The sequence below is a fragment of the Cydia fagiglandana genome, chromosome 7 (assembly GCF_963556715.1).
Source record: "Cydia fagiglandana chromosome 7, ilCydFagi1.1, whole genome shotgun sequence".
Taxonomy (NCBI): Eukaryota; Metazoa; Arthropoda; class Insecta; order Lepidoptera; family Tortricidae; genus Cydia; species Cydia fagiglandana.
Window position 1 is genome coordinate 15,558,307 of NC_085938.1, and position 21,709 is coordinate 15,580,015.

The 21,709-nt window shown below is 41.0% G+C and overlaps 1 protein-coding gene across 1 annotated transcript; it reads right to left on the reverse strand.

The window, feature by feature from the left end:
- Positions 1-21: 21 nt before the first annotated feature.
- LOC134665988 (phosphoribosylformylglycinamidine synthase) lies at positions 22-21,026 on the reverse strand. The gene is made up of 23 exons (XM_063523051.1): positions 20,617-21,026; positions 19,715-20,028; positions 19,328-19,464; positions 18,191-18,303; positions 17,551-17,804; positions 16,821-16,952; positions 16,010-16,138; positions 15,460-15,588; positions 14,859-14,933; positions 13,977-14,168; positions 12,878-13,051; positions 12,375-12,523; positions 10,572-10,775; positions 9,798-9,993; positions 8,939-9,068; positions 7,376-7,491; positions 6,225-6,487; positions 5,352-5,484; positions 4,752-4,853; positions 4,101-4,247; positions 3,059-3,269; positions 1,921-2,156; positions 22-1,274 (listed from the first exon to the last, which is right to left on the reverse strand). Exons 1-23 carry the CDS (start codon positions 20,892-20,894, stop codon positions 1,072-1,074), a joined length of 4,017 nt encoding a protein of 1,338 aa, XP_063379121.1. The 5' UTR covers positions 20,895-21,026; the 3' UTR covers positions 22-1,071.
- Positions 21,027-21,709: the final 683 nt, after the last annotated feature.

Here is a 21,709-nt window from a genome sequence, read left to right on the forward strand (position 1 = left end):
ATACTCACAATAATTATGGTTGTCCAATATCTTTTTGCGCAAAAAATAATGTATGTATTAAACATGATAAAAATAGAATGCATAGGCATCACAAATTGGTGTGGAATGCATACGTATTGGAAGACGAGATATCGCATCCACGGAAATGTATCCATCAAAGGGGTTATATTTATATGATATCAGTAGAAACGTACGACTAAACAATACAGTAAATTTTACTTTTATTTACAGACATTACAAGTCTTCTGCAATTAACACTTTGACTACCGAGAACCCGCCTGGTAGGCACTCGTAATAATGTTTTCTCAGATGCCGGACAACCCGCCCAGCGGGTTCTTTTGTACGCAGATATAGACGACCGGTTTCTGGGGTAGTGCACCGTTTTTTGCCCGGTTGCGAAAGTGTTAATTGTTCTTTTAACTATGGTGCCACTGTTACTTGTACTGCCTCGAAGTTTAAAGATCCATGGACAGCGTTAAGGAACACGAACAATATTATAAACGCTTATTATATTAAATATTGTCTGTTAGGATTTGTTGGTAGCGGCAAAGACCATAACCAATATAGGTTTAGTCCATGGTAGCGGCAATCACATTATTACTTGGATAAGTACTTGTAGCGTTTCAATAAAAAATTACCACATTGTCGATAGCCGATAAAACAATTTCTAAATGCATTCTAATGGCAGGGAAGTCTTTTCCACAACTAACATTCACACTTGGGTTAAAAAAATTGTGTGAGTTAGCGGAATGGGTCTTTCCTGTAGATATCATAAGATGATTGGACTTTAAAGTCTAATCTTGCTGAATTATTAGAGGCAAGTTCAAACTTCTTAAAATTTGTATGATGAAAACCATAGTAAAATGTATCCAAATCGTTAACTACATTAATTATAAATTGTCTACAGGAAAGAGGCCCGTTTTCCGTAACGTTTCGAACCCATTTGCTTCATGCACATTTAACCCTTTATAAAGCATGAGGGTGTCAGAAATTATGCAAAATTGTACCCTATCACTTTGAAACAAAGTTCAAAATCATGTGGGAAATATATTCCCTCTGCCTTATAAGGGCTTAATGTTTCTCAGCCCACGTGTATGCGTTCTGGAAGAGTCTCAGCCAGGGCGAGGCGGGGCTGCGGGGGTGCGCGGCGGCGGCGGCGGCGGGGGAGGGGCAGGGCGGCGGCGCGGCGCACTGCCAGCGCAGCACGCAGCGCTCCGGGTGCGGCATCATGGCCACGTGCCGCCCGTCGGGGGACCGCACGCCGGCGATGCCCACTGCGATACAAAATACACTTTATGACATAACTTCTAGGGTCGAAAATTCATTATTTCTACTAAGGTTGATTCTTCGACGCAAAGATGGAGTCTGTATAACTAAGTCTCAGTAAGAACCTTGTCGTTATCGACATATTACATTGCGATCTGTCAATACATTTACGGCACAGAAGTAGAAGTCAGCCGCAGCGAAACTGATCAAGCGCAGACCTTTTCGGTGGCAAAAACTTTCGTTAGAATTCATAGATTTAGTCTTAATGACAGCATCACAGCTATTACAACGTAATCAGAGCGACCGAGCAGTATTAAAAACTTTCTTAAATTGTGAAAACTAGGTACATGTACTTGCAAGGACTGCCGTAAGGGTAAATATCAGTAGAGATCCTATTACTTATTATCGGCATATTACATTGCGATTAGTCGCTGCGACTGCACCGTAAGCTAGCGCGGAATTAGGGCCAGTTGCGCCAAACTATCTGTCACCGTTAAAGCGTTCGCTAAAGTTTATTGTATTGGGAAGTTTCATAGATCTCTGCTGCATAACGTCGATCAATCTGTTAACTGTGGTTGGTGCAACTGGCCCTTAATCTCAGAAAACTGACCTTTTCCGACCGCACAACATGAGAAAAAAACAGCGTATACTTACTCGGACTGCCGTTAGGATTCATCGGGTAAGTCTCAGTAGGAAGCCCGTCGTCGTCGACGTATTGCATGGCGATCTGTCGCTGCGTCTGCATCTGGGCCAGCGCGGCGTCGGTGGCGGTGAAGCGGCCCTCGCCGTGCGCGACCCACACGCCGAGCGTGCTGCCCGCCATGCCGCGGAACCACACGTCGTTGTCGTTGTCGCCGCTGATCTTTACTGCGCTCCAGCGGCATTCGAATCTACGAAAATTAGTTTTAGAAAAAAAATGCCCTTAGGGACTTTTCCAATCAGCATTGGGCTAGCGTTAGGACTATAGCCCAAGCCCTCTCGCGCATGAAAGGAGGCCTGTGCCCAGCAGTGGGTCGTACAGTCCGCAGCAGAAGTTGCTAAGCGGGCGAAGTGTTAATAATTACTTTTCTCAAAAATGGACGGCAAAGTCGACTATGCCGTCTAAAAAATAGGTCGCGAAGCGCGGAGTTTATGGTTAGTCAAAATTTAAAAAGTTAAAAACATTGCAGTCTCGATTTTGGGACTGCAATGTTGCATACAAATTCCATTATTTGTCGAGTTCCAAACTTTTTAAAAGTTCAAATGGCCATATCAAATGAAGGCACAGGCCCATTAAACAGCCAAACAGATGATTAGTACCGCGACTATTTAGTTGTCTCAAATAGGTTGGCGTATTTTCGGCAGAAAAATACACTTCTATTTTTTTATTAAAAAAATAAAAAGGCGGCAAGGGCTTTTCTCTGTGAAAATATATACGTAAGAACTTTGCTTTTGTAAAATGTTTCTATGATATTTATGTTTCTTGCACCATTTTTGAGAAAAGCACTATATATGACTCGGCTGGAAGGCTACTTGCTGGCTTCGGATTCAATTAAACGGACTCCCAAGGTCGTCCGTTTAAAACGAATCCTCAGCCTGCAAGTAGCTACTTCCGAGCCTCGACAATAATGTACTATTAACACGCTCTTATTCTCTTAACAATAAAGCCGCGTCTAGATCATTGTGATCACCTCGCCCACTTAGCAACTTCTGCTGCTGACTGTATATAGACTGAATTTATTTATTTATTATTATTAGGAACTTTTTAGTTGATACAGTCAGCATGGGAGACCTGTATACAATCTAAACGCACCTCTCCGACTTATTATGGTCCAAGAATACTTGTGTCTTGTTCTGCACTTTGGTCTCAGGGTCGATCCAGCCCAGCAGAGCCATGAGTTGGCAACCATTGCACACGCCCAGCGAGAACGTGTCGCTTCGGTCCTTGAAGTGAGCGAACTGGGAGCTCAGCGAGTTGGAGAAGAGGATGCCGGCCGCCCAACCTTTAGCTGAGCCTAGGGTGTCTGTTGACAGAATAATATTAAAATACTAGATACTTATTGACGTTTGTAAGAACAATATTCGCATGTTGATAAACTATTTTGGTGGTAATCTATAGTTTTTTTACGAGGATTACATTTCTAAATTGGACAAACTGCAATGGAAAGTAATAGAGAGAATGATGAGAGTCAAAGTCGTACACCTCTACAGGCCGCTCGAAACATCGCACACTTCTTAATTTTAGCCTATAATCTGTCCGCAGGGAAGATTCTTTAACCCTTTGACCATAACAGACATCAACTGACACGCAGCTACAGCCCAATATCAACGTTCGTACATTCCGACAATGTTTGATAGGCGTCGCGTTCAAAGGGTTAAGAAAATAGATTAACAGCAAATTCAATGCGCGCTGCAAGAAAGTCACTTAGGGGCACTTGCACCATCCCACTAACCCGGGTTAACCGGTTAAACTTGGAGTTACCATGGTTACTAGTACAATTTGACACTGGGTTAACGGTTTAACTGGTTAACTCTGGGCTAGTGGGATGGTGCAAATGGGGCTTAGAGTATTACCAATGCAAGTATCCATGTGGGCATGATCCTAATGCTTTCAATAGTACGTGTAAGTGAATGAATATCGAAGCGCAACATACTTGAAAGCGGCGTCTCAGTGCTACCGAAACAAAAATGCGATGAAGGCACAAGGCCAATCTATTATACTCCGACAATTATGAAGGAGTAGTGAGTGAATAATATGTACATTATATTGTTTATTGATCTGTATTACCTATGTATTAAAGGTGACGACTGGTAACTAAAACTACCTAAAGCGAGTGGGTACGTATGATTCTCACCTGCATAACTGAATCCACCAGGGAACACGAGTCCCTTGAAAGCGTCAAGCGTGATCTTGCCGTTCTGCAAGTCGCTCATGGTCACATCGAAGACTTCGAAGTTGGCCATCAACAGTGAAGCGATCATTTCACGGTCGCCGTTCGTTCCTGAAACCATATTACAATTTGTTAAAAATGTTTGTTACATTTTACTTACTAAAATCACAGTCTATAAAACAATACAGAGGGTGCGAGGGGTGGGCCGCGCGCACCCGAACTGCATACATCACCATTGTTAGTAGCTCGGTACTACTTACAGGGCTAACGTGTCTTATTTATAGTAAGTCTTGGGCAGTTGTGTAAAAGCACTGTGTAAAAGTCTGACAACCTTGCTGTGTTCTTGTGCAGTGCCGGCATTTATGCAAACAGCAATGGTGTCGGTCCACTGTTACTTTTTACATTGTGCTAAAATGGTGCATACTCAGCAACCCATTAAACAGAATAAGCTTAAAACGGACATATCCCAAAAATTCAACTACCCTCTCTCCGAAGCTGTAGATTTAGAAAATTTTAGTTAAGATACGTAAGGAGCTACCCATCTCCCTTTTTCTTCATATTACAGAAAGTGATATGTATGTAGTTGATACTTTTGCCATACGCGGAAATATTTACCTTCTTCACGAAGAACTGCAACCCTGACGGATTTGGACTTGATCACAGCGGCTGTAGGATCGTAGGTCACGTTGTACGTTACTCCCTTGCGTTGCTCGAGACCTGAAACCACATGACACTCAATTATTAGAAGAACCATGTAAAAAGACTCGCGATCATCACAAATTGGCGCTTCCATACCAATTTAGTAAGAGAGGCAACGGTTCAAGTCGCGGCGTCGTGTTTTATAGGTGACAAAGCGCCACTTTGTGGTGACCGCAAGTTTAAAAAAGAAAAAGCTTTATAATACGAAGTATTTGCGAGGTAGTCTAGGCTTGTGAAAACATATCTAATTTAAATCGGATCGATAATTGAGAACAGCGGTCGGCAACCTTTTAGCAGGCAAATGGCCAAATAGTAGTTACTGAAGTTGACGCGGGCCGCATTTTGTTAATATTTATGACTTTATCAGACATTGTCGTTTGACAATATTACATACAAAATAGCCAGGGACGCTCGCGGGCCGCTTGTTGCCGACCGCTGATTTAGAACACACTTAAGTAATCTTTATTAGACCTTATTACATTACAATAAGGTTTACGAATAGGCAGTTAATAATACCTTCCCATTCCTGTTTGACGCACGCGGAGTTGGCCTGCAGGCACTCCAGCTGGTAGCTCGTCTCTTCCCACATTCTGTACACGTCTATCAGCTGAGTCTTCAACACTGTTTCGCCATTCACTTTAACGGAGACCTAAAAACAAAAAAAAAATTGATCGCGTGACGATTGGAATCGTATTATTTTCCCCGCGAAATAGAGTTGGCTATGTCCATTTTCAGGGCTTAAGCAGGCGTGGCTCACTTCGCGATTTCGTCGCTTTGCTACAGGTAGCTACAAGTTCCAAACCAATTTTGGTGGCTAGCCATAAGCCGCGCGTGGCGCTGTCGCCACCTAGCGGCCATATCTGTCCTAATCGTAACAGACGCGTTTTGTTAGAGAGTGAGTCTTCTGTACCTAGTACTATTATTTATTATGTGGCTTAAGCTTCTTCCGGGCCAAATTTAATATATCGGTTCAGTACTTTAGCCACGAGAAGGTGACAGATAGAATGAGATTCCCTTCTCTGCAAATAATGTGACTGACTGTGTTAATAGTACACACACTTCACAGAGTAGGTATAAGGAAATAATGCACATAACATTGCGTTCGAATGCCATAACATCGGGGGTCGAAAGCCGATACTGAGCTGAAGCGAAGTTAAGGTACTGCTTTTAGGGCTCATTTACACAATACGATGCATGCGAGCTTAGTTACATTGCGGGTTTTGATCGGTCGGTTGAATTGGACCTAACTATAAGTCCGCAATGTAACTAAAATCGCATGCGAGTTCACGCGCCGTCTAAATCAGCCCTAAGAAAGGATATCGTGCGCGAGCTCATGTAAGCCTCTGCGCTTCTAGAGTGCTTTAGGAGTATAATAAAACATAAACAAACCTCAGAACGCATGCCATATTTCCCAGTAACACCAATCTTCTGCGCTTTCACTCCACTGTTATTATACTCGGCGAGCACGTATTGCAGATTCTCAGGCGCAACTTCTACAACGATGCCCAGCTCTTCGTTAAAGAGCGCTTCGATGGCCGACACGGGCGCTTGCAGGTCTACGTGGAGACCTCTGAGACCACCGATGCCCATCTCTAGGACGGTGGTGATGAAACCTCCCTCGCTGATGTCGTGACCGGATAGAAGTTTCTTTTCTGAAATTGAAATATTGTTACTATACTTGGTCAAGCAGATCTTGTCAGTAGAAAAAGGCGGCTAATTTAAAATATGTAGGAATAAAGACATTGATTGATTGATTGATTGATAGGCCCGAAGGGATATCGTCCCATAGAAAATATGAATTCAGCGCCTTTTTTTACTGAAAAGATTTGCTTGACCAGCTATAATAGTTCACCTTATTTTTAATCAACGAGAAAAAAACAATTTTCTGTTATCTGGACGTGGAATATAATATTACTACTCATACAGGAGTCTATTTATGATACCAAGAAGAATTTTGATAAACAGATTAACTTTTACTATAGACCGACTGCCGGACCACCGGATTAGCAAGCTGAAGTGGCAATGGGCAGGCCACATTGCACGCAGAGAAGATGGCCGATGGGGTCGAAAAGTGCTCGAATGGAGACCACGGACTAACAAGCGCAGCGTAGGACGTCCACCCACAAGATGGACAGACGACCTTGTTAAGGTCGCCGGAAGGCGCTGGATGCGGGTCGCTTCCAACCGGCACGTATGGAGGTCCAAGGGGGAGGCCTATGTTCAGCAGTGGACGTCTTATGGCTGAGATGATGATGATGATAGACCGACTGCATAAATGAGTCCTCGCGTGCGCGGTACGGGGGAGGACGACTAAGGGCGGCGGGGAAGGTGCGGGTGTACGCCTACCGCGCAGCCCGCGCAGGCGAGAACTCATTTAAGCGGTTAGACACAGAAAGGCACCATCTACCTAGCATGCAATGTGCTATTGTTTACGGTAGGAAACGGTACGTTTGCGGCCACAATAATATATAATGGCAGCACAAATTTAAGTCCATCCGTTTTGGAAAGGGAAAATAATATTGTAGATATAAATTTCTTACCTTTCAACAGTTTCTGCGTGATCTTGAACAGTGACTTCAGAACGGACGGTTGGTCTAAATCAGGTGGGGTGTCGCCGAGTTGCTTGTAGCACTGCGCCAAGGCAGAACCTCCCAATCTAAAGAGCATTATTTCGTTTTTTTTAGAATTAGAAAGAAGGTAAGCGATTAAAAATCACCATTGAAAAATAAGTCACAGCAAATATGTTAGAATTATAAATCATATACGATCTTTTACATTATTTTGCTTTCATAAGTAATATAAACTAAGTTTTTAAAGCGTTTTTCAATATTTTTTTATTAAAAAGGCACGTCTAGATTGTTTACCTTCTTTCTAATGCTAAAAAAATGTACTATAGATCAACCCATCGTATATATAAGCACTGGTTAGTGCAAACGAATTTAAACCTATTGTATCACTATTAAACAATGGATTTGCACTGATCATTTTAAAATCAAATCGTGTTTGGCTTGAGGCACAGATTTTATTGGCAAAAAAGTCAGAATGCCTTTGTGTGTAAATATTAAGACGAAACAGGAGCTGAGCTTTAAATATTTTAGGTAAATATACCCGTCTCGCTAACGGAAGCGGCTCCTAAAACTAGTGCGATAAGGACAAGGCGAACAATCCCGCGTAAAAATCTCAAAAATCGAGGTTTCGTACTCGACTGTTTCCTCCTCCAAAACTTAACCAATCCTAACCAAACTTGGAAATATAAATGATTATGAAATTATCTGTGTCGGAACGTTTTGCTTTTTTGGCTAATTGATATCAGTTTTGAATACTACGCCTCTCATTGCGGCATAGTCAATTAGGCTATTTTTGAAGGGCTCTACGAGTAGCGCTTTAAAAAATAAAAATATCAAAAAAGCAAAACGGTCCGACACATATATTGACAATATTAATCTGTGTTGAAAAAATCATTGCTCTAGCATCAAAACCCACGGAGGAAACAGTCGAGTACGTTTGTATGGAGAAATGACCACTCCTGTTGGCTCTTAATATTTTTTCTCAAAAATGGACGGCAAAGTCGACTTTGCCGTCTAAAAAATAGGTCGCGAAGCGCGAAGTTTATGGTCAGTCAAAAATTAAAAAGTTAAAAACATTGCAGTCTCGACTTTGGGACTGCAATGTTTCATACAAATTCCATTATTTGTCGAGTTCCAAACTTTTTAAAAGTTCAAATGGCCATTTCAAATGAAGTCACAGGCCCATTAAATAGCCAAACAGATGATTAGTACCGCGACTATTTAGCTGTCTCAAATAGGTTGGCGTATTTTCGGTAGAAAAATACACTTCAATTTTTTTATTAAAAAATAAAAAGGCGGCAAGGGCTATTCTCTGTGAAAATATATACGTAAGAACGTTGCTCTTGTAAAATATTTCTATGATATATATGTTTCTTGCACCATTTTTGAGAAAAGCACTATATATGACTCGGCTGGAAGGCTACTTGCTGGCTTCGGATTCAATTAAACGGACTCCCAATGTCGTCCGTTTAAAACAAATCCTCAGCCTGCAAGTAGCTACTTCCGAGCCTCGACAATAATGTACTATTATTTTACCTGTATTTCCCAGCAGATACAGGCACGTGGACGAGCACAGAGTTCTCGGCTGTGAGAGCCGGTTCTATCTTGACGGTGATGTCGGGGCACGGCGCGTAAGTCGACACTACCAGAGTTCCAGGTGACCGAACTGTAACGAGGACAAAATGTATTGGCGTATTTCATAAATTATCAGTACAAACTACAAACTATAACCATAGTTGAAATGTTTTAAACTGACGGTTTAGGACTATGAGCTCTCATAGTCCTAAACAGTCAGCTTAAAACATTTCAACTATATTCGATAATGCTTGTCACGTTCACGTTATGGTCTTACTATAAAGGTAAGGTGACTAAATATTGAACATAATAATTCACAATTATCTGTACACAAACTTACTCTCTTCAAAACAAAATTATGTTGAGAACAATTTGAACTCCTCGCTTGAACGGCTACTACTTTTGCTGCTAGTAATTTCTGTTGTACGAGAAATCAGTAATATTTCGTAGGTAGTTGCTTTCCAGTGAAGAAAAACATGAGAAAATCTACATTCTTTGCAAATAAATTGAAAAGCTTTGTGTGAAGTGCGATAGCTAATGCTCTGGTTTCCTAGGATAGCGGTGCCGTCACATAGCGGCCGTCTCCATGCAAATACTACGACAAACATATTTAGCCGTATTAGGCCCACTTGCACCGTTCCACTAGTCCGGGGTTAACCGGTTAAACCTGGAGACAACATGGTTACCAGTACAATTTGACACTAGGTTAACGTTTTAACCGCCTAGCCCCGGGTTAGTAGGATGGTGCAAGTGGGCCTTATTTAGTATGGAGACGGCCGCTATATGACGGCACCGCTATCCTAGGAAAACCAATCTTAACCTGTGTCGCCAGCAACTTGAGCGCACATGGACAGCGAGTCCTTGCCGCCGTCCACGGCCACGCCCAGCCGCCTCATAGCCGCGCACACGGCGCCGCACGCCACCACCAGCGCCGCGCCCGCGCCGCCCGTCTTGCCCGACCACATCCAATTGCCCGAACACTTCACGTCTTCGAGAGATGAGATGCCGGCGAACACCTAAAAATGTGACAATACCACCGAATAAATAATAGTACTAGGTGCAGAAGACTCACTCTAACAACGCGTCTATTACGATCAGGACAGATATGCCCGTTAGGTGGAGATAGTGCCTCGCGCGGCTTATGGCTAGCCACCAAAATTGGTGTGGAACGGATGTACTTTTAACTACCTGTTGCAAAGCGACGAAATCGCGGAGTGAGTCACGTCTGACAATACGTACTAAATTCTTGACGGCTCCCAATCCCATTCTCAATGGATTTAAGATTTTTATAAGACGGAACGGCATAGCATGATTCAGAATTTTACTCCACAAAATAGCGCCATCTAACCATCGTGCTTTTTCGGTGCTAAAGGTGGATACTAAACAAACTCTTGATAGCGCGATGTAACGCTTTTACCACAAGAAACTGCGCCATCTAGCGTGCGATATGTACACTAACTACAAACAGCGCCATCTAGATCTAGTAAATACTGAGCTGGACTGAGCCGACGAGCTCGTTAGACGAAGCGATGACCAGTCAACTAGCATATAGACTACAGTGTCGGCCCACGCACCCTGTAATCTAAAAACATACCAAGTTGGTAAGAGCCTCTCCGAGCGACAGCCTGGCTCCTGCAGCGGGGTCGAGCAGGCCCTTGATGTTCTGTGTTCCGATGGAGGTAGCGGAGCCGACGAGCTCGTTGTATGACAGGGCGATGACCGCGCAGTCAGCTAGCGGCGTGTGGAGTGGGCCCACGCACTGTTGCTGGGCTACTAGACCCGTGACGCAGCGGTCCACCTGAAAACATAAATGCAATTAATACAATAAGTATATTGCCTTCAGTTACCGCGATAGTTACTCATGAAATAAAACTATTGAAACTAGCCTTAAAATTTTAGTTTATGATGGCTCATTATTTTGAAAGTGGGTAGTTTTTGCACAGTACAGTTTTTCCTCAGTCACCCGTTGACCACGAACGCTGTAAAGGGTTCGAAACTTCGGGATACAGTATGTATTCAATATACGCGATTTAATCCGTTTCAATAGTTTTATTTCATGCAATATGACATATTATATGCGACCTTCACCAAGGAGGAGTTTTGGCCGAAGGGTGTCAAGTTCCGGCGGTTCCGCGGCCGGCTCCCTGACACTGCGGGGTTGCGAACTGCATCGCAGCCATAATTGTGTTTTTAGTTTTAAGATATATTTTGTATTAATATGTATGCTAGTTTTAAGGTATTTATCTATGGGCCAATAGTTGCCTGAAAATAAATGTTTTCATTTTTTCATTTTTTTCATTGCATGAAATGCTCGGTGAAAGAATTTTTGGATGAATGACTAAATATGTCGAAAGTCGAAACCATGAATGAATATGTATAGGTATAATTATAACTTTCATGACATGTCATCTTTATTCAATGAAATTGTGTTCAAATTATGTTTAGTATAATTCATTAATCATTATATTTAATCTAACTTGCATTGAAGCGTAACTGACTTGTATATAAATGTAACATTCATTTAATATTATAATAATATGTTTGTTCCCCTAATTGTAAATAATTTATGAATATGACGATGTACAATTAATACAAATAAAATATATTCTATTCTATATTCTATTCTATTTATCGACAGACAGTAGTTGGAGGAGTGTGTGTAGCCAGTGATAAAATACGGCGCAGAGTTTTCCGCAATAGGTTTCATAAGACTCAAAATTGCTTAAGAAAGCGAGCGAGCTAGTCTCACTTCGAGATTGAATTAGATTAAGGGCTCATTTAGTCCATGCGAGAACTCTCATGCGAGTTTCATGACATTGCGGGTTTTGATCGGCCTGTTGAATTGGATGTGTAAAATCGCACGTATTGGCGGTAGAAAAATAATTAAGACGTAAAGTGAAAATATAAAAGCTGATCAATCATAGAGTAATCGAGTTTTTTACGTTCACTTCAGTTATTAAGCATAAGCAAAGATATATTGATTGAGTAAGATGGGTAAAATCTAAGACAATTTCGTGCTTCGAATTTGACAGGTAAACGAGATGGCGCTGTACAGCTCCATACATTTTGCGGTAACTCTGATTGTCAAAAGTTGACGTTTGACAATTAAGTGACCGCAAAATATATGGCGGAGTACAGCGCCATCTGTTTTGGTTGTCAAACTAAGGGGCACGTTTTTTTCTTAGACTTTACCTCTCTATTACAATATATTCTCTTTGGCATAAGTAAAGCACGGGATAAAAATTACGATTTCGATTCGGTTTTTTTACAGCTCAAAAAAAGGCGCTGTTCGGTCCCGTGCATTACTTATGCTTAATAACTGAAGTGAACGTAAATAACTTGATTACTCTATATTTTACACTACTTTACGTGCCTTACTATTAATTTGTAGGCTTACCTTATTAGTTAGGTATCTCTTGCTAGCAACATTTACGAGTCTCAAAACCCTGTCCAAAGCACTTTTGACGGTAACGTCCTTTGGCAGTGAGAGTGGCAGTTTGGTTCTCTCGTCCTGTCTCAAGTCGAATGTCTTTCTTGGCATATTTCCTGTAGCAAATATGAACAATAAATAAAACTAGTATCAGTATGTCGACAATAACAAAGAGAATTTGAAGAAGAGAGTTACTGTCATGGTAAATTATGTAGCTATAGTTCATTTACTGCCATATTTCGACAGAAGATTAACACTGTTTGAACGTCATTTGACTTTGATCCTTATTCTTTAACTGATATGTGTTTAAATATTCACGCCATCTACTCGAGCATAGGCTGAAGGTTGTGGCGCCATCGCTCGAAAACAAGGAACTATACCTTAGGCCTATAGTCGAGTCTTCGACTTTGGGGGATGGGGGACGATTTACTTTATGCGTCCGCGTACTTTATAAAATACATGTAGAATACCTAAGACAGCCTCCAAGTGGAGATCGTACGGCAGTTTGGCTTTGATCTCAGGTTTCAGTCTCTCGTTCCTGCTGAGATATTGGTCGCTGAACGGACCCTCCACGAGACTCATATAGCCGTCGCCAGTCACTTCGCCCACGAAGGAAACGGGGCAGCGCTCGCGCTGGCAGATTTCTGAAACAGTGTGCTGCTTTTAAAACAAGCCTTATATGTATATAGTAAGGTTCAATTTTCAACATATCGTCGGCTTAAGTCGCAAATCTCGGCACTCCTGGGGAGTTACGCGGTTTACGATTTTAAGTATTGTTGTCTAAGGTAGCATTTACTAATTTCCTTAAAATGGAGTTACGAGGTTTGCGACTTAAGCCAAAGTATTTTTCAGTTGACGTCAAAGACATTTATACTTTTTTGCATTGAAAAATATCGGAAACTCCTGATATTTTTGTATGGGGTCGTAAAGATAAAGATTGTTTAATATTCAAGTAGGCATATATACAATGCGCTTATGACCATCAAATAAAGCTACACCGGCTCCAAACCCACACCTCTGCCTCGAGAAGATTTAAATCCCCCCTCGATTGGAGGAGGGTATCCCAATATGGGACCGACAACAAACTCCGTAAGTAATTTTCCGTTTCAAAAATAAAAGATTCCTTGGTTTCCTAAATTTACGAACTCTTCAACTTTTTTTAAGCTTTCCACGACTTTATGTCGTTGTTTATACGATTCATAAGTTACTTGCACTGTGGTAACTAACCCGGGGTTAAAACCGGTTAAACCGTTAACACAGTGTCAAATTGCACTGGTAACCATGCTAACTCCAGGTTTAACTGGTTAACGCCGGGTTAGTCGGATGGTGCAAGTGGCGTTAAGAAAGCAATGATATACCTTCTAGAACAGTTCTGTTCTCCTTAGAGCACAGCGGCGCATCATTCTCCTGGTACTCCGCGCCCCACAGCTCCAGGGTGGTGATGGTGGGGTCTCCCAGCTGGAACTCCGCGGTAAACACCACGGCACCCTCAGGTTGACGGTTTAACCGGTTAACCCCGGGTTAGTCGGATGGTGCAAGTGGCGCTAAGAAAGTTAAGCAATGATGTACCTTCTAGAACAGTTCTGTTCTCCTTAGAGCACAGCAGCGCATCATTCTCCTGGTACTCCGCGCCCCACAGCTCCAGGGTGGTGATGGTGGGGTCTCCCAGCTGGAACTCCGCGGTGAACACCACGGCGCCCTCGGGTTCCACCAGCTCTTTTAGGACGTTGCCGTTGCCGCCGGCGCCTTGGTCGTGAATCGCTGTAAGACCATAGACAGATTTGCTATACTAAAATGTTCAGAAGGTGTTAACAAAGCAATTCCTTATCAGCATACAAGGTTTATTCAACCCTTAACTATCTGAATGGGACTAAATCCCAAGTCGCAAAATAAAATTGATTTTCTTATGGAACCTATTATCCATTTCATGACAATATTTTGCTAGCGATTTTGGCGTTGGCTCCATAGAAAAGTCGTTTCGTAGATTGACCTACTTAAATGTATATTTAACTAGCAGGTAGAGTCCATTTAAGCTATAGTTCGTTTTTTTAGCATTAGAAAGAAGTACAAAGAAGGTAAGCGATCTTGACATGTCTTTTAATTGAAAAACGCTTTTTAAAAATCAGTGACTATTACTTATGAATGCAGAAGAATATAAATGATCGTATTAGATTCATAATTGTTACATATTTGCCGTGACATAGTTTTAAAACGTGTTTTTCAATTAAAAGACTCGTCAAGATCGTTTACCTTTTTTCTAATGCTAAAAAAACGAACTATACCTCTGCGCAGAATTTAACTTAGCAAATGGCATTCAGAATTACCTTGGTCCGACTTTAGCTAAAGTTTGACAGCTGCATTTGTTTGTTAGTTTAATTTCAATTGCGTAGACTGCAAAAATTCAAATTATTATCTATTTTTGATAATTTTAAAAATTACTTCAAAACTTACACTCAACTGGGTTGACGTCAGCCTCGAGACATCCTCTTACGACTCTGTTGAGACGGTTGCCCATTTCAGCATCACCTGGAATATAAAATGAAATACAATAAATATAGGTAAATAGAATAGGACACTTACACAAATCGAATCAGCCCCCCCCCCCCCCCCCCACTGTAACTTCAATAACATTTGTATTGCGCAGAACCAAATTTCACAGCTCCTTGTTAACAAAATTGAATCTTATCCTCGAAAAACAGAAAATTCTCATGTCCAAATAGGCCATTGCAAATCGATCCACTAATAAAGTGTTCGGTCAGTCCGGGACTTAGTAAACTTTTTTCACGAAATGGAACAAAATCATAGTGAATGCAAAGATTGTCAATCAATGTATCTTTGGTAAATGTGTCAGTCCGGGACTTAGTAAACTTTTTTCACGAAATGGAACAAAATCATAGTGAATGCAAAGATTGTCAATCAATGTATCTTTGGTAAATGTAAATGAGGGGGCGGATCTACGATGGAATAAATGTTTTTAATTTCATAGCTACTTTATAAGTTTTAAACCTATCGGGGCCTTTTCCCACCATCGTTTGTCATTTAAAAAACTGACCTCTCTGCACAGCTCCAAAGTCCAACGCGTGGTCGCGCGAGTCGCCGCCCTGCACCGCGACGGAGGACGCCGCGCCGCCGCCCACGCCGATGCGGTACACCGGCCCTCCGATCTTCACTAGAAGCATGCCTGCGCAAAAATAGTGTAGGGTTGAAGTTAATTTTACAATTTAAACTCTAGCCGCCCATACGTCAAACCTTGCCAAGCAGAATAAAATTTTATTTTGTCAACACAAAGTTCAAATTAGAATGGAATACAAGACCTTTTTATAGGCCTCTGGGCGGCTAGAGGATAATGGAATGATTTATAATTTTAAACCATGTTTAAAACTGGGTCTATCGTTAATTTATATTAATACCTTTATTTCCGACGTTTCGACGCAGGTCTATAGACCCGGTTTTAAACGTATCTTCTTCTCACATATTGTTCAAAACTCGAAAGTTTTTAATATTATATTGAATTATTTACCTACTTTTTGGACTCTTTGCAGTTGCAGTTAAGGATACGCGGGGTGAAAAGTTGGAGAGATCCTGTTTTCATCGATTCCTACCTTTGTCTGGCTTATTCTTTTTGATCATGGAATGTGGCATGTATCCAATGCCGCCGCTGAACATGATCGGCTTTACGAACTCTTCGCGTACGTTGTCGCCGTTCTTTAGCCCGTATGACTGAACGAATCCTGGAAAGCAAAATATATCACGTTACTTTTAGTACACGAAGGTTTTCAGTGATTTATTGAAGTAGCGTCACTTTGCTAAAGTGGTTGATATTCCGCCAAAAAACAATGTGGTAGTCAATATATGTGCTCACAGATACGTGATCTCTTCAATGGCTCTTATGGCTCTAATAAGAAGACTCAAAGGGTTCCGTACCATTAAGTACGCAAAAAACAGCAAAAAAATCACGTTTGTTGTATGGCCCCACTTAAATTTGTTTTATTCTGTTTTAAGTATTTGTTGTTATAGCGGCAACAGAAATACATACATGAGCTGTGAAAATTTCAACGGTCTAGCTATCACGATTCATGAGATACAGCCTGGTGACAGACAGACGGACAGACAGTGGATTTCTTAGTATCAGGGTCCCGTTTTTATTACCCTTTGGGTACGGAACCCTAAAAATTAAAAGATCCGCATAAGACCCAAGGTCATTGATGTAGCTTGTATTAGTACGCAGTGGGCGAAAGGTAGAGCCCCCTAATGTCCCCTAGAGCTAAAATATTCTTGTCTTGTCGTGTGACCGGTAACCTCAGCAGCTAGGCACATAACGAGAGAACGTTCTCAACAATGGACATATGGGTACACTTAATTTTCTACCTTATCGTAACAAACATAAAGTTGGCTATCAAAATATCTGTTTACCGGTAATAACCGGCTCTCCGAACTTGTTGCCGTAGTCGGAAGCGCCGTTGCTCGCCTCGATGATAATCTGCAGCGGACTAGCGAAGTTGCTCGGGTATTCCCAGTTCTTATCCTCCCATGGTAGTTCGTAGCCTGGAATATATTTAACCATTATTGTTTTGTCAATGTGCGAATGAGTTAAGTGTCACTTGATACCATTTAGCAATAAGGTTGACATTAGATGCACCAGTCCACTATAACTTGGATCTTTTTAAATCGAGAGTGAATAGACATCTTTTAGGTAAGCATGTTGTACAGGGTGTTAGTGACCATTGGGCTTTAAATCCAGGGCTCGATTCTACTCGCTAAACTAAACTACTTTTATTATGGCACCAACCCCGAAATCCCGATATTTTTTTTTACTTTTTCATACATTTTGGCTGATCAGATGTCGACGTTTTCTATGGAAAAGCCAAAAACTTTCCCCGATTTTAGGGTTGGTCCCATAGTAAAAGTAGCTCAGTTTAGCGAGTAAAATCAAGCCCTGGAATTAAAGCCCCATGGTCAGACACATACTGTATACTAGACTGCATCGGCACTTATTACCATCAGGTGAAAAAAGATGTTGGCGAAATAGGGCCGTATCTATTGCCTATATGTACTGCCTGTAGAAAACAAAACGCACTGAATGGAAAGCATATAATCCTTTGTAGACTTCAAAGTTTTCAAACTAAGTATATGTTACACTTACCAGGTATGTTCAAGTTTCCAACGCTATATCCAGCAGTCCCAGCAACAGTGTGACCCCCTCTCCCAACCCCCTGGACGTCTCTAATACGCCCACCAGTCCCAGTAGTGGCCCCACTGAACGGAGCCACCGCGGTGGGCATATTGTGGGTCTCCGCTGTGAAGATGATGTCGGATTCAGTGACCTCCTGGATGACTTGGGATGGCGCTCGGACGTTGGTCGGTTTTAGTTTTGTATGCTTGAATCCTTTGATGGCACTGTGAAGGAAGATTATGTAAGTATTAAAAGTTAGAGATACGTTACGGCACTATAGTTCGTTTTTTTTAGCATTAGAAATAAGGTAAACAATCTTGATGTGACTTTTAATTGAAAAACACATTTTAAAAATAAGTTACGGCAAATATGTAACAATTATGAATCTAATACAATCATTAAGAAACTAAATGTACCTAATCCTATCGCCCTGAATAAAATAAATGATAATTGTCTTAACTTAAAAAGTTTATTAACACTTAAAACGGGCATAAGGGTGTCAGAAATTACGCAAAATTGATCCCTATAACTAAGAAATAAAGTTCAAAATCATTGTCAGAAATACACTCCCTTTGCTTTATAAGTGCTTAATATGAGTATAATTTCTTACCTGCTGTTATCGCCGAACTTAATGACATTGTTATCGTTCGACGTCGCTTGAGTGGAAGCAACCATGTCAATTAATGATTCGTTGATCTCTTTGCCGTCCAGTATGATTTTGCCCTTGAAACAATACCATTTAAATTAGGTTCTATAAACGTATACAAATAGCTTGGTCCACACAGACCCGGCCGATGCGGCGCGCGAGAGGCACGCCTACACTGGCCGTTTTTTTTTGTTTGTTTTTTACCTATTATTATAGTTGTAGGTCCTCGCTTTCAATACGGGCGGCCTATAACTATTATTACTTCGTTTCATTAGTTTTTATGAATGTATTACTGGCCGTTTAGTGCGCGAGGAAATTGCCTCGCGCGTATGCTCGCTCTGTGTGGAACCGGGAATACCATATGGCTCCTCTACACGATGGGCCATCGCCGGCCACTCCAAGGGACGCAGCCACTTGCTTCCTCTAACGCATAAATGCGTCCCTTGGAGTGGCCGGCGTTGACCCATCGTGTAGAGGAGCCAATAGGTACAGGCTATATTTTCAATTTTTTACCCTCTTTAACCTTTGGCTAAATTTGCAACTCTTCGAACAGTTTCAGCCAGAACAGGATAAATTGACTTCAGTTTCAAATGAACCTTCATACATTCCAATAAGGTTTACTTTGGCATATTTTCCTCGTAAAGACGTACTGTTTTGACTGCGTGGGCCCATCGCACTTGCGACACAATTCTATAGGCTGCGATATATTAAATAGCCCGTATGTTTATTTACCAGTGTCGTGTTTTTATGTACCACGTTAGTAGCAAACAAGCCTACAGTCCAGCTGATGGTAAGCGGTTACAGTAGCCCATGGACGTCTGCAACTCCAGGGACATTACATGCGCGTTGCCGACCCTAAAATTTGGTATAAAAAGATATAGACCGCGAGCCATGAACAGATCCAATCGCCTCCCAGGCGATAACTCGTATAGTAGTTAACGGCTATGTATTATGAGCCCTCGTGGACGTCAGCTGCCGCTCCGTTGGTGGGGTGAGGTTTTAATAATTCATCATAGCATCTAAACTATCATCTGACAAAGTATCTGCCAGGAGGCGATGACTAACGATATATGCTCCTGGCCCGCTGTCTAATAGAACTACCTTAAAGAACCAATGACGAGAGTGTTCACTGTTGCTCTGGGCTAGATCGAACAACTCCACACTGGTTGGGTCGCGCTTCAGTTTGTTTACAAACAGGTCCGTGTAAAAGTCCATGTCCCAGGAATCGAACGCCAGACCTATTAATAAAAATATATGTTAATGCAATAGGGTGATTATGTAAAAAACTTGATAGAAAGCAGTACAAAGATATAAGTACAAAATCCCGGTCGAAACTAGTTTCAAATTTCCGGTTTTTTATTTATTTAATCATTTTGAAATAGGTATCTAATTCTTGCAGAACTATTAATTAGAGGTGGAGTATAATTACTCGCGACAAAGACTAAGGTCACCAAAAATAAGAGAAGAAAAATGAAAAGGAAAACGTACCTAGTTTTTGATTCACTCGTTCCATAGCTGGTCGTCCCTCCTTCTGAAGAGGCACCACAAACCAAGGTTCCAGATCCTTTGGCAGTCCCTCATTGAAACTGTGCCTCGGCAGATTCTCCGACGTGTATATGCATTGCGTCATCCTATCATGCAAAACTGAGGCCAAGTCCTCAAAGTGCTTCTTCGAGACATTCTTAGTCTTGTTGAAGGTGATGAGGTGTCTGGTTGATACTTCGAGGCGAACCACGTCGTGTAGACCGACGCTTTCGCAAATTTGGACAGAGTTACTCGAGTCGGCCGTTGAGAAATTGAATCTAAAATAAATGAGATAAGGTTTAGTTTTGTGACGACCGTAAGAAGTGGCACAAATGAATTGTTATCGTACTTACAATTATTAAGATATTAATAAATGACGAAAACGATCTGCACGTTACTATAGGGAATGAAAAATAATGTCCGATAATCGTTTGGGTTAATAATCTTTGTGAAAGTCCATGAACACATAAGGTATACCTAGATAGCTGTATCAAGGGTCAGATATAGAAGGCGATACTACTGGATAAACAGGACCATTAAGTCAGAGGTAACACTAAATGTCAACTACAGACAATGTCACTAGGTACTCTGAAAAGAAAGACGTGGGAACCCGAGCCGAGCCGTTTCGATAATTTTCTTTTTGCCATCAGGACAGCACCTGCCAGAGTAATGAACTCTAAAATGTAATAAAGACGCTATTGGGTATAAAGCATGGACTTATTATGAAAACAAAGCCTGGCTTAAAATACGGTCCCTAATCTTATTTCTGGTAAACATTGATAGACTGACTTACATAGGATTTTATTATATAAATTCAGTAAACTGAGAAAAGTGTGAACAAAATATTAGTAAATAATTATAATCACCTTGGCCCAATTTCAATAACAACCTGGTTATCTTTCACATTAGTGTAGACTGTATTATTCCTCAAAGCATTAGGCTGGAGCGGGGAACTCAAAAGCCACTGCAGAATCTTTATCTGATTTATGTTCAGGTATTCACAGTCCGCGGCCAACTCCACATGGTAACACAGCTCAGTAGATAATTCCACCACATCGAGGTCAATGACTCTTAACTTCTGAAGTATTTCTTTTGTCTTGTGGACACTAAACGCTTCGCACGAAAAAAATCTTATTATAGACATGATGAATGTATACTATGTTATTGGAGTCTCACAAGACACTGTCCATGAAATTGATGTCACAGACGAGTATATGAATTGATATTGTTACATCAATGCCAAAGTTCAAAACATCATAGTGCGTTATCTGTAACAAATATAGACAAACAGCTTATGCAATGTGAATGTGTAAATGACAACAACAATAGGAGTATGAGTGAGATATTTTTGATAATTTATTCCAAGCCCATTAACCTTTGGGGTTGCATGGAAATTTACCGCACACACAATAATAATAGTTTACGATTCTCTTAGGTATTCAATGATACATGAAAAAGAGACTTATGTACATACTTAAATGTATGCCAAACACTTTCTATTTACTCAAAACGCTATTTTTCTAATCACTAAATATGATAAAATTATTTCTACATATATCTTCTTCTTTATATTTAAGAGCTGTGCTCTTGTTGGTGAAGCAATCTCCAACTCGTCCGGTCCTCTGCCAACTCCTTAACCTTCTGGTACGACACGACCCGAACCTTTTCTTTTATTTGGTTGAAATAATAATATATCTACATATATACTGTTTAGCAAAACTGTCCCAATTTTATATTATTAATTGTACACACCTATAAGTTACAGCTCAACTTAGCCATTTTGTGAAAGCCGTTCATCTGTGAACATTTGTTCTTTCTCTTCTTGTATGAGCACTCAAAAAATAACAAGGACTATTAGGATGGTTTTTTTTTGTATAAGAATGGGGGGCTTAGATTTGTTTTGAACAATTTAGTTTATTATGTTTAATGAGTTATTTTTTCAGTAACAATTCATGACTA

Bases quoted from the DNA above. Each gene is read 5' to 3' on its own strand.
- LOC134665988 (XM_063523051.1), bottom strand. From the start codon at position 20,894: ATGTCTATAATAAGATTTTTTTCGTGCGAAGCGTTTAGTGTCCACAAG. The intron at 20,029-20,616 runs GTGATTATAATT...CATTTATTTTAG, and splicing joins GTTATTGAAATTGGGCCAAG to ATTCAATTTCTCAACGGCCG. The intron at 1,275-1,920 runs GTAAGTATACGC...TTTGTATCGCAG, and splicing joins GAATCCTAACGGCAGTCCGA to TGGGCATCGCCGGCGTGCGG.